Here is a 13,241-nt window from a genome sequence, read left to right as displayed (position 1 = left end):
ACCCATAATTACATTCCATGCAATAAAATGTACTGTATACAGGCCTTGAGGATTTTTATGTTTGTTTGCTTGTTTTATGTATAAACTGTCCCCAAATGTTTCTTATAAACAAACTGGAATGTTACTAGGATTGCTTGCCAGTGCTTGATAGGCTAATTTTTTTAGATATAGGATGTTGATCTCCTTTCTAAGGACAATGGAAATTCACTTAGACTAGGGTGGGGATAGAACATGATACATGAAATTAATAAAAATTCTATAAATAGTTATGTGCTATACAAAAGATACAATATGCCAAAGGCAATGGAATTAAAATAAAGCAACATATGTTCAACATCAGTTTACTAGCCAAATAAATCTAAGAAGGAAGTCATAGAATTATTAATTCTATGACAAAAATAGGAAACAATTTATCATTTTGGAGGGACATGAACAGTACCACTGAGCGTAACACCACCAATAAAGATTATAAGACACATAAGAAAGTAAGCACATCAGCAGGTGTCTAGGACTTATTTATAAAAGCAAAGTGAATCTGTAAAAAGCACAAGTAATAAAAATTTGTGAAAAGATTAAAAACAAATAAAAACACCAGCCATGAGGTCAGACTAGAAAGTTTGGAAAAAAGTAGAAGAGCTGAGTGTAAGATGGATCAGGGTAACTAGTTCTGGTTAGATGATGGAAACTGAAGGATGTTAAAGGCTTTCTTTTTACTTAGTTATACAGCACAGAAGTAAACCTAAGGATTTCAAGATGATTCTCAGAGGATCAAAATGAGAGAAAATCACCTAGAAACAAGTTATACCTGCTAGTGAACAGCCATGCAGAAGGCAAAAGGCTGAGATCACTCTACTAAGAGTTACAGAGTAACAGAGACTTCAAAAAGGTTGGCATTCTAAATACTAATGACAAGTATTATAATAAAATGTTTTTAAAAATTTTCCCTTTTCTTCTTTATCTCCCTCTCTCATTGTGGTATCCCATAGTAAATATGACTATAAGGTAAAATATGCTAGGTTTGTCAATCTTCTGAGAAAGATTTTCAGCCAAAAGAAGTAAAGGGTGGACATTTGCCAACATCACAAATTTTTCATGCCCTAACTATCTCTGATACAAAGCTCTATGAACCATTTTACCCATGTTTATGATTATAAAATTTTTAGAAAAAATATAGGTAAATATATGGAGATAGTGAATAAAATCATCATTCATGTCATAAGGAAACAATCAGCAATAATTCATTTTCTTTTTCTCAAGGCACTGAGTTGAGTCTGCTATGTGCCTAAATTCAGTACAGCACAAATGCTTTTCATTATTATTATTATTATTATTATTATTATTATTGTTTTGAGAGAGAGAAAGAGCACACATGCATGAGTGGGGGAGGGGCAGAGAGAGAAGGAGAGAGAAAATCCCAAGCAGGCTCCATGCTCAGCATGGAGCCGGATGCAGGGTTCAATCTCACAACCACCAGATCAGAACCTGAGAAGATATCAAGAGTTGGACACTTAGGGGCGCCTGGGTGGCTCAGCCAGTTGGGCGTCTGACTTTGGCTCAGGTCATGATCTCACGGTTTGTGAGTTCAAACCTACAAGGGGCTCTGTGCTGGTGGCTTGGAGCCTGGAGCCTGCTTCAGATTCTGTGTCTCCTCTCTCTGCCCCTCCCATGCTCGTGCTCTGTCTATGTCTCTCAATAATGAATAAACGTTAAAAAAAATTAATTAAAAAAAAAAAAGAGTTGGACGCTTAACTGAGCCACCCAGGCACCCCAGTATGGCACAAATCCTTAAAGCATTTTTGCATTGACTGGCTCACTTAATTGAACACAGATCTAGAAAACTCAATGACCCACTTAAAATATGAATAAAAATATGAGTCCAGAAGGCTTTAAGAAGTCTTCAACTAATGAAAGATCTGCAACCTTTCTGAGCTTTATAATTAATTACATACTTTGTCTTTAGGAGGCTCTTTATCACCATAGGTCTATAAAAACAGGGATGGAGTAGGGAGTCAATTGTCATAATACCTATGGATATACAAATAAATAAAAATGCATACATATACCAACAAATATGTATAAATATATAGATAGCAGAACCCATAGGTAAATAACTGAAAAGATTATTTCATGAAAGATAAAGGCAAAACATGAAGTTAGTGCTGGATTATAAAATTTAAGTTGGCATGCAGAAAAAAATTTAGTGATCAAGGAAGCAATTGGTTTTAGTAAGTTTAAAAAAATTAAATAATCTGTAAATTATGCTGAATAACAATAACATTCTTCTGGTACGACCTTTTTCCTTTACAATCTAATAAATTGACAAATACTAAAATAGTCTTTTACAAATTTGCATGTCATCCTTGCACAGGGGCCATGCTAATCTTTCTCTGTATCATTCCAGTTTTAGTATGTGTGCTGCCAAAGTGAGCACTGAAATATTCTTTTTTAAGAAATGTGACCATGAATAATATTTCACACATACATATCTTTAAGCATTTAGAATATACAAAATATAACATATTTAAATAAAAATAATATATTTTTATATATCATAATATTAAAAAGATCACATCAACTAATGCAGTGCATATGTGTATGCCTCTGTGATAGTCAAGAAAATCCTTACCTCATTGATCAAGAACTGGAGCTGCAGGACTGCTGCACCACTTTCATGTTGGCAATAACAATCAACTCCAGGTCTCCCGAGTCTAATATAATAAATGTCAAGGATTCTAAGATTTTACTTAGTACTAGTATTAATTAGTAAAGAAAAAACTAACTTACTTAGCATCTAATGTTTTGCTTTTAAGTTATCCTGATTTTTGTAAATAAAGAGTCAAAATATCTTAGTTGATGCAAATAACATTATGTAACACAGGACAACAAAATGGCCAAATAGGACATCTCTTGCACAAATGCCCTTCTTGACAACAACTTGGCATCCATGCACAGACAAAAGTGCCTTCCTGGGAGCTTCCAGATCCATATAGGAGGCTGCAAAACCCCAGTGCAGTCCAAGACTGAAAAGTGTTGTTTTAAGAAGGCAGGCTTACTCCAGGCAACTGATTTACTGACTGTAGTCTCAACTACAGAAATAGAAATAGCTCTGCACCCCCCCCCCTCAGAACTCAGCTACAGCCCCCATTCAACTTGGGGTCACCAGAATTTGCTATATGCCAAGAGACCTGGAAGAGTCACTCTTACCCAAATCAGGTGGTAGTCATACAGACCTTACATCAGTTGTGGACTGGAAGTGGTCTTTGAACCAGCTCTAGCTCCTCTTGGGTACAGTGCAGGAGCCACTGGAAGTAAGCCCACCAAATTCAAGCAGACCATAGATTCTTAAACAACCTTGTAACTAGGCTCTAGACTTTCTCAGCCACAGTCTAGGAACAATCTTGCTGGCACAGTGACCCTGTTGGAGACACTCTTGTCTGTGCCCCTAGAGATCCTGAAAGGGATCTATCTTCCTCACAGCAACAGTCTAACAGTCGGCCAGCAGTCCTGAGGGTCCAGAGTCCCAGTGGAGGATACTACCATCTATGCATCTGAAGATCTGGAAAGAGCCCCATATTCTACTCTGGGCCCCTTCCAGCCACAGTCCACAAGTAGGCCTGCTGGCAAGAGGTCCAGGCTGTAGTCACTCCCATCTGTCCTCCCAATGATCCTAAAAGGGCCTATACATGATCCCAGCCTCCTCACGGTCACAGCCAGCCAGCAATCCTGAGGGTCCAGGATCCCAGTGGGGAACATTCTTACCTGCAATCCTGATAACTCTGAAAGGGCCCTATATTCAGTTCCAACCCCTCCAACTGCAGCCTGTGAATAGTCCTGCCGCCACAGGGACCTGACAGGAGACACCTCCAGCCTCAATCCATGAGCTGTTCTACAGGCACAGGGGCTTGGTAAGAGCTACAACTGTACTCCAAAAGATCCTAAAAGGTCCCTATACTCAACTTGAGCCCCTTAAGCCATGATCAGGGACAAATTCAGCCTATTCAGTGACCTGGAGGGAGACATGCCCATCTCTGTCCACAGAGCCAGTCTGAGAATCCTAATCTTTCTTGTGGATTGTAAAACAGCCCTGAGGCTCAGTTCCAGCACCTCTTAGGTACAGTCTAGGGTCAATCCTGCCTACCTAGGGAGCCATCAAGTAAGGAGGCAGCAGTTCTCCCAGGGATCTGATGGGAGCCACACCCACCATCTACCTGATAATAAGCCCACTGTCTACTTACCTGATAACAGGAGCCACACGTAAAGCCTTGTCCAGTACCACCCTACTAACAAAGTACTACAGGCAGTAGTATGCACCCAGGGACCAGAAGTGATCCACACTGGCCTAAGCCCTGGTAACAAGCCCAACCACAGACTCTACCGCAGATCCAGTGACAGCCTTGTAACCAGCTCCAACCCAGCACAACTGTGATTCTAGAAGTAATACTATCAGTCCAAGGAACAGACAAGAGAAGGCCTTTACCTTCCATTCTATAAAAACTGAAAGAGGCATTTGCTCCTGCAAATGCACAGACACCAATGCAAGGCAACATAGATCATGAAGAATTAAATATATATGACACTACCAAAGAGCACTGATAGCACTCCAGTAACAGACCCCCCAAAAATGGAAATCTATGATTTACCCAGAAAAGAATTCAAAATAATCATCTTTTTAAAAAGTGAATGAAAATGCAAAAGGAACACAACTAAACAAAATCAGAAAAACAATTCATGAACAAAATACATTTAATAAACAGAAACTATAAAAAAAGAACCAAACAGAAATCCTAGAGCTCAAGAATACAATGCCAGAAATGAAAAATTTAGAACATAGCTTCAATAACAGGACTGATCACACAAAAGGATTAGCAAACTCAAAGATAAATCATCTGAAATTAGACAGAAGAACAAAAAAAGAGTGAAGAAAGTCTAAGTAAATTATGGGATACCATCAAGCAAGTTGGTATTTGCATCATGAGAGTCCCAGAGAAGGAAGAGAAAGAAGCAGAGAGATTATTTAAGGAAAATAGTTGAAAACTTCTCAAACTGTGGAAAAGACATAGATATCCAGGTACAGGAAGTTCAAAGGAACTCATGGGACACTTGGGTGGCTCAGTCGGTTAAGCATCTGACTTCAGTTCAGGTCATGATCTCACAGTTTGTGAGTTCAAGTTGCATGTCAGGCACCATGCTGACACCTCAGAGCCTGGAGCCTGCTTAAAATTCTGTGTCTCCCACTCTGCCCTCCTCTGCTCGCATTCTGTCTCTCAAAAATAAACAAATATTTTTTTAAAAATTTTTTTAAAGGAACCCAAGCAAGATCAACCCAGAAATTACTCAGAAAAATTATAATCAAACGTTTAAAGTCAAAGACAAGGAGATAATTTTGAAAGCAACAAGAGAAAAGCAACTTGTCACATACAAAGGAACTCACATAAGTCTATCAGTAGATTTCTCTGCAGAAATCTTGCAGGCCAGGAGGTAGTGGGATATTATATTCAAAGTAGTGAAAGAAAAAATCTGCCAACCAAGAATACTACACCCAGCCAAACAGTCCTTCAGAAATGAAGGAACAATAAAGACATTCCCAGACAAACAATGGCTAAGGGAGTTCATTACCACTAAATTTGCTGTTAATAAAACATGAAAGGGGATTCAAGCTGAAATGAAAGGACATTATGTAACAACATAAAAACATAAAAGTATAAAACTCACTATAAAGAGTAAATAAATACATAAATTCAGAATACCCTAGTATTTTAATGGTGGTATATAAATCACTTTTATCTCTATTATAAAAACTAAGGATAATATTTAAAGAACTGTAGCTACAATAATTTGTTAATGGATGCACAATATATAAAGATGTAAAATGTGACAATTCCATAAATTGTTGGGGGAGGTGAAATAAAAGTGTAGAGTTTTTGTACATGATTGAAAGTGAGCTGTTATCAGCTTAGACTATTATATCTCTAAGATGTTTTATATAAGCCTTATAGTAACCAAAAAGAAAAAAAAATCTATAGTTGTTACATAAAAGATAAAATGAAAGGAATTAAAGTACATAAATATATATATATGTATATATATATATATATATATACATATATATATATATAAATAACACAAATTAAAAGAGAAAAAAAAGAACAAAGGACAAAGGAATTAAAAATTCAGAAAATAATTTTTAAAATGGCAATAGCAAGTACTTACCTATCTATTATTTAAATGTAAATAAACGAATTCTCCAATCAAAAGACACAAAGTGCCTAAATGGATAAGAAACGAGATCCAATGATATGTGGTCTGCAAAAGACTCTCTTTAGCTTTACAGATATACATAGGCTGAAATTGAAGGGATGATAAAGGCCATTCCATGCAAATGGTAACCCAAAATATACTGATGTCAGATAAAACAGACTTTTAGTCAAAATCAGTGGCAAAAGGAAAAAGTCACAATATAGTAATAAAGGGGTCAATTCATCAAGAGGATATAACAGTTATAAATATGTATGTACCATCACTGAAGCACCTAAATATTTAAAGCAAATATTATCACAACTGGAGGGTAAAATAGAAGGGAACACAATAATAGTAAGGCACTTAAACACCGCACTTTCAACATTAGAGAAATCATCCACACAGAATTAAGAAGGAAATAGTGGACCTAAATAACACTACAGCCCAAATGGACCTGACAGACATATAAAGAACATTACATTCAAGAGACCGGAATACACATTTTTTTTCAAGGGCATACAAAACATTCTCCAGGATATATCATATGTTGGCACACAAAGCAAGAATATTGAAACAATTTATAGTATCTTTTCTGACCACAGTGGTATTATACTAAAAATCAGTAACAGAAGGAAAGCTGAAAAATTCACTAAAATAGAATTTAAACAATGCAAAATTGTAGGGTGCCTGGGTGGCTGTCAGTAAGCATCTGATTCTTGATTTCAGCTCAGGTCATGATTTCATGGTTTATGGGTTTGAGCCCCACATTGGGCTCTGTACCACCTAGAATTTTCTCTCTCTCTCCCTCTCTACCCCTTCCCTGCTCTCTGCCTCAAAATAAATAAATAAACTTGAAAATTTTAAAAAGAAAGAAAAACACACAAACAATCCTGAACAACCAATGGATAAGAGAAGAAACCAAAAGGAAAATCATAAAGTATCTTGAGACAAATGTAAATGAAAATAAGACACACCAAAACTTATGGGAGGTAGGAAAAGCAGTTTTACAAGGAAAGTTTATAGCCACAAATGCCTAAATTAAGAAAAAAGAAAGATCTCAAATAAACAACCATTTTACACCAAAAGGAATTAGAAAAAGAACAAACTAAGCCCGAATTAACAGGGAAAAAAAGGAAATTATAAAAATCAGGGAGGAAATAACTGAGATAAAGATTAGAGATTTTTTATTTTTTTATTGAAAAAAATCAATAAAACTAAGAGCCATGTTTATTTTTGGAGGGATAAACAAAATAAGCCTTTAGCTAGATCAATCAAGAAAAAAAGAGGAAAATAAACTTACAAATGAAAGAGAAGACATTACACGTGACCCCACAGAAATACAAAGAATCATAAGAAACTACTATGAACAACTATACATCAACAAATTGGATAACCCAAAAGCAATGGATAAATTCCTAGAAACATGAAACCTATCAAGAATAAGTAATGAAGAAACAGAAAATCTAAACAGAGTAACAATGGCTACAGAGATTGAAGCAATAATCAAAACCTCCCAACAAAAGAAAGCCCAGGACCAGATGGTTCCACAGAACATTTAAAGAATTAATGCCAATCTTTTTCAAAGTCTTCTAAAAAAATTAAGAGGAGACAACACCCTCAAACTTAGTTTACAAGGTCAACCTTACTCTGATACCAAATCCAGAAAAGGACAGTACAGGAAATGAAAATTATAGGCCAATATCCCTGATGAATATAGATGCAAAAATTCTCTCCAAAATATTAGCAAACCAATTCCACAGCATACAAAATGAATCAGACACCAAGACTAAGTAGGATTAATCACTGAGATGAAAGGATGGTCCAACATACATAAGTAAACAAAATAATACACCACATTAACAAATGAAAGATAAAAATCATATAATTCTCTAGAAGATGAAGAAAAAAACATTTGACAAAATTCAACATGCTTTCATGAAAAAAAAAAACTCCCAATAAATTGGGTATAGAAAGAAGATACCTTAATATAATTAAGGCCATATACCACAAGCCCACAGCTAACATCATACTTGGTGAAAGAAGTTGGAAGCTTTTCCTCTAAAATCAAGAGGGGGCACCTTGGGTGGCTTAGTCAGTTAAGTGACCGACTCTTGATTTTGGCTCAAATCATTATGGCATGGTTTGTGAGTTCGACCCCCACATCTGGCTCTGCACTGACCGTGTGGAGCCTTCCTGGGATTCTCTCTCTCTCCCTTGCTCTCTGCCTTTCCGATGCATTCTCTCATTCTCTTTCTCCCCCTCTCTCAAAATAAATAAATAAACTTTAAAAAATAAAAATAAATAAAATCAAGAGAACAACAGTGCCAACTCTCATGACACCCATTCACCATAGTACTAAAAGTCCTAGGAAAAGCAATAAAATAAGAAAAAGAAATAAAAGACATCTAAATCATAAAGGAAGAAGTAAAATTATCTCTGTGGATGACATAAAATTATATGTAGAAAAACCTAAAGATAATACCAAAAAATATTAGAATAAATGAATTTAGTAAAGTTGCAGGATATAAAATCAGCATACAAAAATCAGTTTCATTTCTATACATTAACAACAAAAGATCAGAAAGAGTAATAAAGAAAACAAAACCTTCTTACAGTAATAGAAAAACACACATGCACAACAACAACAATAAAATACTTAGGAATACATTTAAACAAGGAGGTGAAAGATTTGTAAAATAAAAAATTTAAGATAATGATGAAATAAATTGAAGAAGACACAAATAGAAAGATATCCTGTGTTCGTGAACTGGAAGAATTAATACTGTTAAAATGTCCATACTACCCAAAGCTATCCATAGATTTGTGTAATTCCTATCAAAATTCCAGTTTTCGCAGAAATAGAAAAAAAAATCCTAAAATTTTTATGGAACCACAAAAGAACCAAGGAACCAAAGTACTCCTAAGAAACAAACCTAAAGCTGGAGGTATCACACTTTCTGATTTCAAACTATATTAGAAAGCTATAATAACCAAAACAGTATGATTCTAGCATAAAAACAGACACATACCAGTGAAACAGAATCAAGAGCCCAGAAATAAGTCCACACATATACAGTCAACTGATATTTGACAAAGGAGCCTAGAACACACAATAGGGAAAAGACAGGTTGTTCAATAAATGGTATTGGGTGTTTTCTCTGTACAGAAATGGATATTCACATGTGAAAAAAAAATGAAACTGAACCCCTATCTCACATCATTCAGAAATATTAACATGAAATGTATTAAAGGCTTAAATATAAAACCTAAACACCCCCCCAAAAAAATACTGCAAGAAAACAGAGGCAAAAATCTCCTTTACATTGATATTGACAATTTTGCTTATGACACCAAAAGCACAAGTAACAAAAATAAATATAAACGAATGGGACTACATCAAACCAAAAAGCTACTATATAGCAAAACAAACAACAGAATGAAGAAGCAATATGTATAATGGAAGAAAATATTTGCAAACCATATATCAGATAAGAGGTTAATATCCAAAATGTATAAGGAATGCTTAAAAATCAAAAGCAAAATTTTTTAAAAATTGGACAGAAGACCTGAACAGACATTTTCACAAAGACATACAAATGGTCAATAGGTAAAAAGAAAATTCCCAACCTCAATAATCACCAGGGAAATGTAAGAGATATTACCTCATACCTGTCAGAATGGCTGTCATTAAAAAGAGATAAGAGAGGCTGGAAAGATGGCAAAGTAGGAGAACCCTAAGTTCACCTTTTTGTCCCATGAATATATAACACTCCAGAGATAACTCCATATAACGAGATAATAACCCAGAAAACAATATGGGCAGAACAAACTCCAAAACTAACTGTAATAGAAAGGAGGCCACATCAAAGAGGTAGGAAGAGCAGCGATGTGGTAGGGAGCTAAACAGACCATAGGCTGTCCAAGGGGGGAGACAGCATCAGGCACAGAGAAGGGAGAGAAACAGACTATCACACTGGGAAGCCCACATGAGAAAGACGAATCCCCATGACATTTGGCTTTGAAAACTAGAGTGAGTGGCCAAATTTTGTGAGTGCTGACAACCAGCATGACTTAAAACCTGGAATTTAAAAAATAAGCTTCTCAGTTCTGGGAGAGCCCAGAGGCAATCAGAAGCTGTCTCTGCTTTTAAAGAGACAGCACTACAAAAAGCCCACAGAGATATAGCACAGAAGCAGCAATTTAATAAACATCTCAGGCAGACTGGAGGAAGACTTATTTACTAATCTCAGAGCATGTCTGGAGGGGCAGGGTTCACTGAGGGACTTCTCCAGGAACAAAGGAGCTGGCAGGTGCCATTTTCTTCCCCCACCAGCATGATCACATAGCCATCAGCGGGAACCAACACAGGCCCAACACTCACTATCTAACTTGTGTATGCCAACCCTAGACCCCCAGACTTCAGTGGATCCAACCTTTCCAGTCACACTTTCCTCAATCACAGCATTATGGCTCCCCTCCCAGAGAAGACCAGCACAAACGTTGCCAACACCTTGTTTCCTGACCTGCATGCTTTGTGGGCCTTGGTCCCAGGGGCAACAGTGGGGCCTCTCCTGCAGAAGATCTCTATGCACCATGTTAAAATTGCAGGCCCCACTCATGCGCTCTGCAGCTTTGCATCAGCCTTCCCGGGTTCTAGCAACTGTAATAGGTCTTTTTACAAACAGACTGGCTCACACCTTGTTAAAACAGCATGCCCCACCCTAGCTGTCCCAGATACAGCATGTCCCCTCTCACCAGGGTGCAAAATGGCAGACACTGTACCTAAACCCTCCAATATACTCTTGGCTAGAGTCAATTCAAAATGGGCTATGAGCCTGGCAGTATGCAAGCAACCCCAACACAGCCGGCACCACTCTAGAGTGACTTCTGCCACGGGGTGAAGGGAAGATAATCACAGACCAGTCAGATGGTGGCCATAGCAGTGGGCTGGGGGCAGACAGTTGGTCTGATTGCAGGCCCCACCTACCAATGAAAGCTTCTCAAGGGATAACAGAGGGAAAGTGCCCTACAGTTTGCTGCTACTGCATCTCTGGCAAACAAATAGTCTTACTAAAGTCAAACCCAAGGCAGCCCCAGAGAATGGCCCCTAACACTACAGGGACCTAACACTGACCAAAACAGGCAAAGAGAGCCATTGAAGGTGACTGGAATGGAGGGAAAAGCAGCCAAGAAACAACATCAGGGCACAAGCAATATGCAGAGGAAACAAACCTGAAGCACTAGGTTCTGGTGAACAGGGGATACTGCAGTGCAGGGCACTACAGGACCTTTTCTTCTTTGGGCCATTAATTTAAAGAGAGGGGACATATCTGACTTTCCTAGCATAGAAAGCCTGACTAAATAAGTTAGACAGAAAGAAAAGACAGAGGAATATGCAAATGAAAGCACAGAGCAAAATCACAGCAAAAGACTTAAGCAAAATTGATATAAGTAATATGCTGGATAGAGAATTTAAAGTTATGATCACAAAGATATTCACTGAACTTGAGGAAAGAGGGATATCAGTGAGACAGTTAACAAAGAGATAAAAAAATGAACCAATCAGAAATGAAGAATACAATAAATGAAATAAAAATTTTCATTTTGATGGAATAAATAGCAGGTAGAGGAAGCAGAGGAATGAACTAATGACCTGGAAAACATTGTGATGGAAAGTAATAGAGCTGAGCAAGGGAGACACAAAAGAATTATGTCAAATGAGAATAGACTTAGGGAACTCAGCGACTCCATCAAGCATAATAATATTTACATTATAGGTATCCCAGAAGAAGGACAGAGGGCAAAGGGAGCAGAAAATTATTGGAAGAAATAATAGCTGAAAACTTCCCTAATCTGGGGAAGAAAACAGAAATCCAGATCCCAGAGGCACAGAAATCCCTCAACAAAATCAAACCAAGGAGGTCCACACCAAGACACAAAGCAATTAAAATGGCAAAAAGTAGTGATAAAGAAAAAATTTTAAAGCATCAAGAAGATCATTACATAAAATGGAAATCTCATAAGGCTACCACAGAAGTTTTTCAGCAGAAATTCTGCAGGCCAGAAGGGAATGGTATGATATGTTCAAAGTGTTGAAAGAAAAAATCTACAACCAAGAACACTCTATCCAGAAAGGCTATTATTTGGGATACAAGGAGAGATAATGAGTTTCTAAGACAAAAGCTAAAGGAGCTCATGACCATTAAAGCAGACCTGCAAGGAATGTTAAGGGGAACTCTATGAGTGGAAAGGAAAGACCATAACTAAGAGTAAGAAAAGTAGGAAGCACAATGCAGTACAAAAAAAAGTGTATCAGCAAAAATCAGTCAAAGAACTCACAAAATAAAAGGATGTAAGTTATGACATCATATGTAAAACGTGGAGGAGGGGAGTAAAGAATGGGTTCAAACTTAAGCAACCATCAACTTAATATAAACTAGTACATGCAGAAGATGATATATGAAAATCTAATGGTAACCACAAATCAAAACCACTAATAGATATGCAAAAAGTAAAGACATAGGAATTCAAGTATATCATGAAAGAAAGCCAGCAAACCATGAAACAAGACAGCAAGGAGAAAAAAGGAACATAGAAGAACTACAAAAACAACCATAAAACAAGTAATAAAATGGCAATGAAAACATACCTACCAACAATTATTTTGAATGTAAATGGACTAAACATTCCAATCAGAACACAAAGAGTGATGGAGTGGATAAAAAAACAAGACCGAACCCATACACTGCCCACAAGAGACTCTTTTCAGACCTAAAGACACCTGCAGATTGAAATTGAGGGGATGGAAAACAATTTATCATGCAAATTGGATGCCAAAAGAAAACAGGGGTAGCAATACTTATCTCAGACAAAATTGACTTGAAAAAAAAAAAAAGACTCTAACAAGAGAAAAAGAACACATATAATCATACAGGGGACAATACACCGAAAGGTATAACAATTGTAAATATTGTGCACTCAACATAGGAGCACCCAAATACACA

General features: G+C 36.9%; 1 protein-coding gene and 1 non-coding gene across 8 annotated transcripts in view; both read right to left on the bottom strand.

Annotated features, from left to right (window-relative positions):
* STXBP5L (syntaxin binding protein 5L) overlaps window positions 1–13,241 on the bottom strand; it is a 379,589-nt gene that overhangs the window by 289,335 nt on the left and 77,013 nt on the right. For all 7 annotated transcript variants that reach the window (XM_019448501.2, XM_019448499.2, XM_019448505.2 and 4 more), the window contains exon 4: window positions 2,627–2,708. In XM_019448501.2, the coding sequence (XP_019304046.2) occupies window positions 2,627–2,708 (82 nt within the window). The remainder of the gene's footprint in view (window positions 1–2,626; window positions 2,709–13,241) is intronic.
* LOC128777442 (U6 spliceosomal RNA) lies at window positions 2,322–2,431 on the bottom strand. Its single transcript, XR_008422702.1, has one exon. It is a non-coding gene; the product is annotated as a U6 spliceosomal RNA (small nuclear RNA).

The sequence above is a fragment of the Panthera pardus genome, unplaced genomic scaffold (assembly GCF_024362965.1).
Source record: "Panthera pardus isolate Hobbes unplaced genomic scaffold, ASM2436296v1 HiC_scaffold_16, whole genome shotgun sequence".
In the NCBI taxonomy this organism is placed as follows: domain Eukaryota; kingdom Metazoa; phylum Chordata; class Mammalia; order Carnivora; family Felidae; genus Panthera; species Panthera pardus.
Note: the sequence above shows the minus strand (reverse complement) of the source record. Positions and strands in the feature narration are given on the sequence as shown.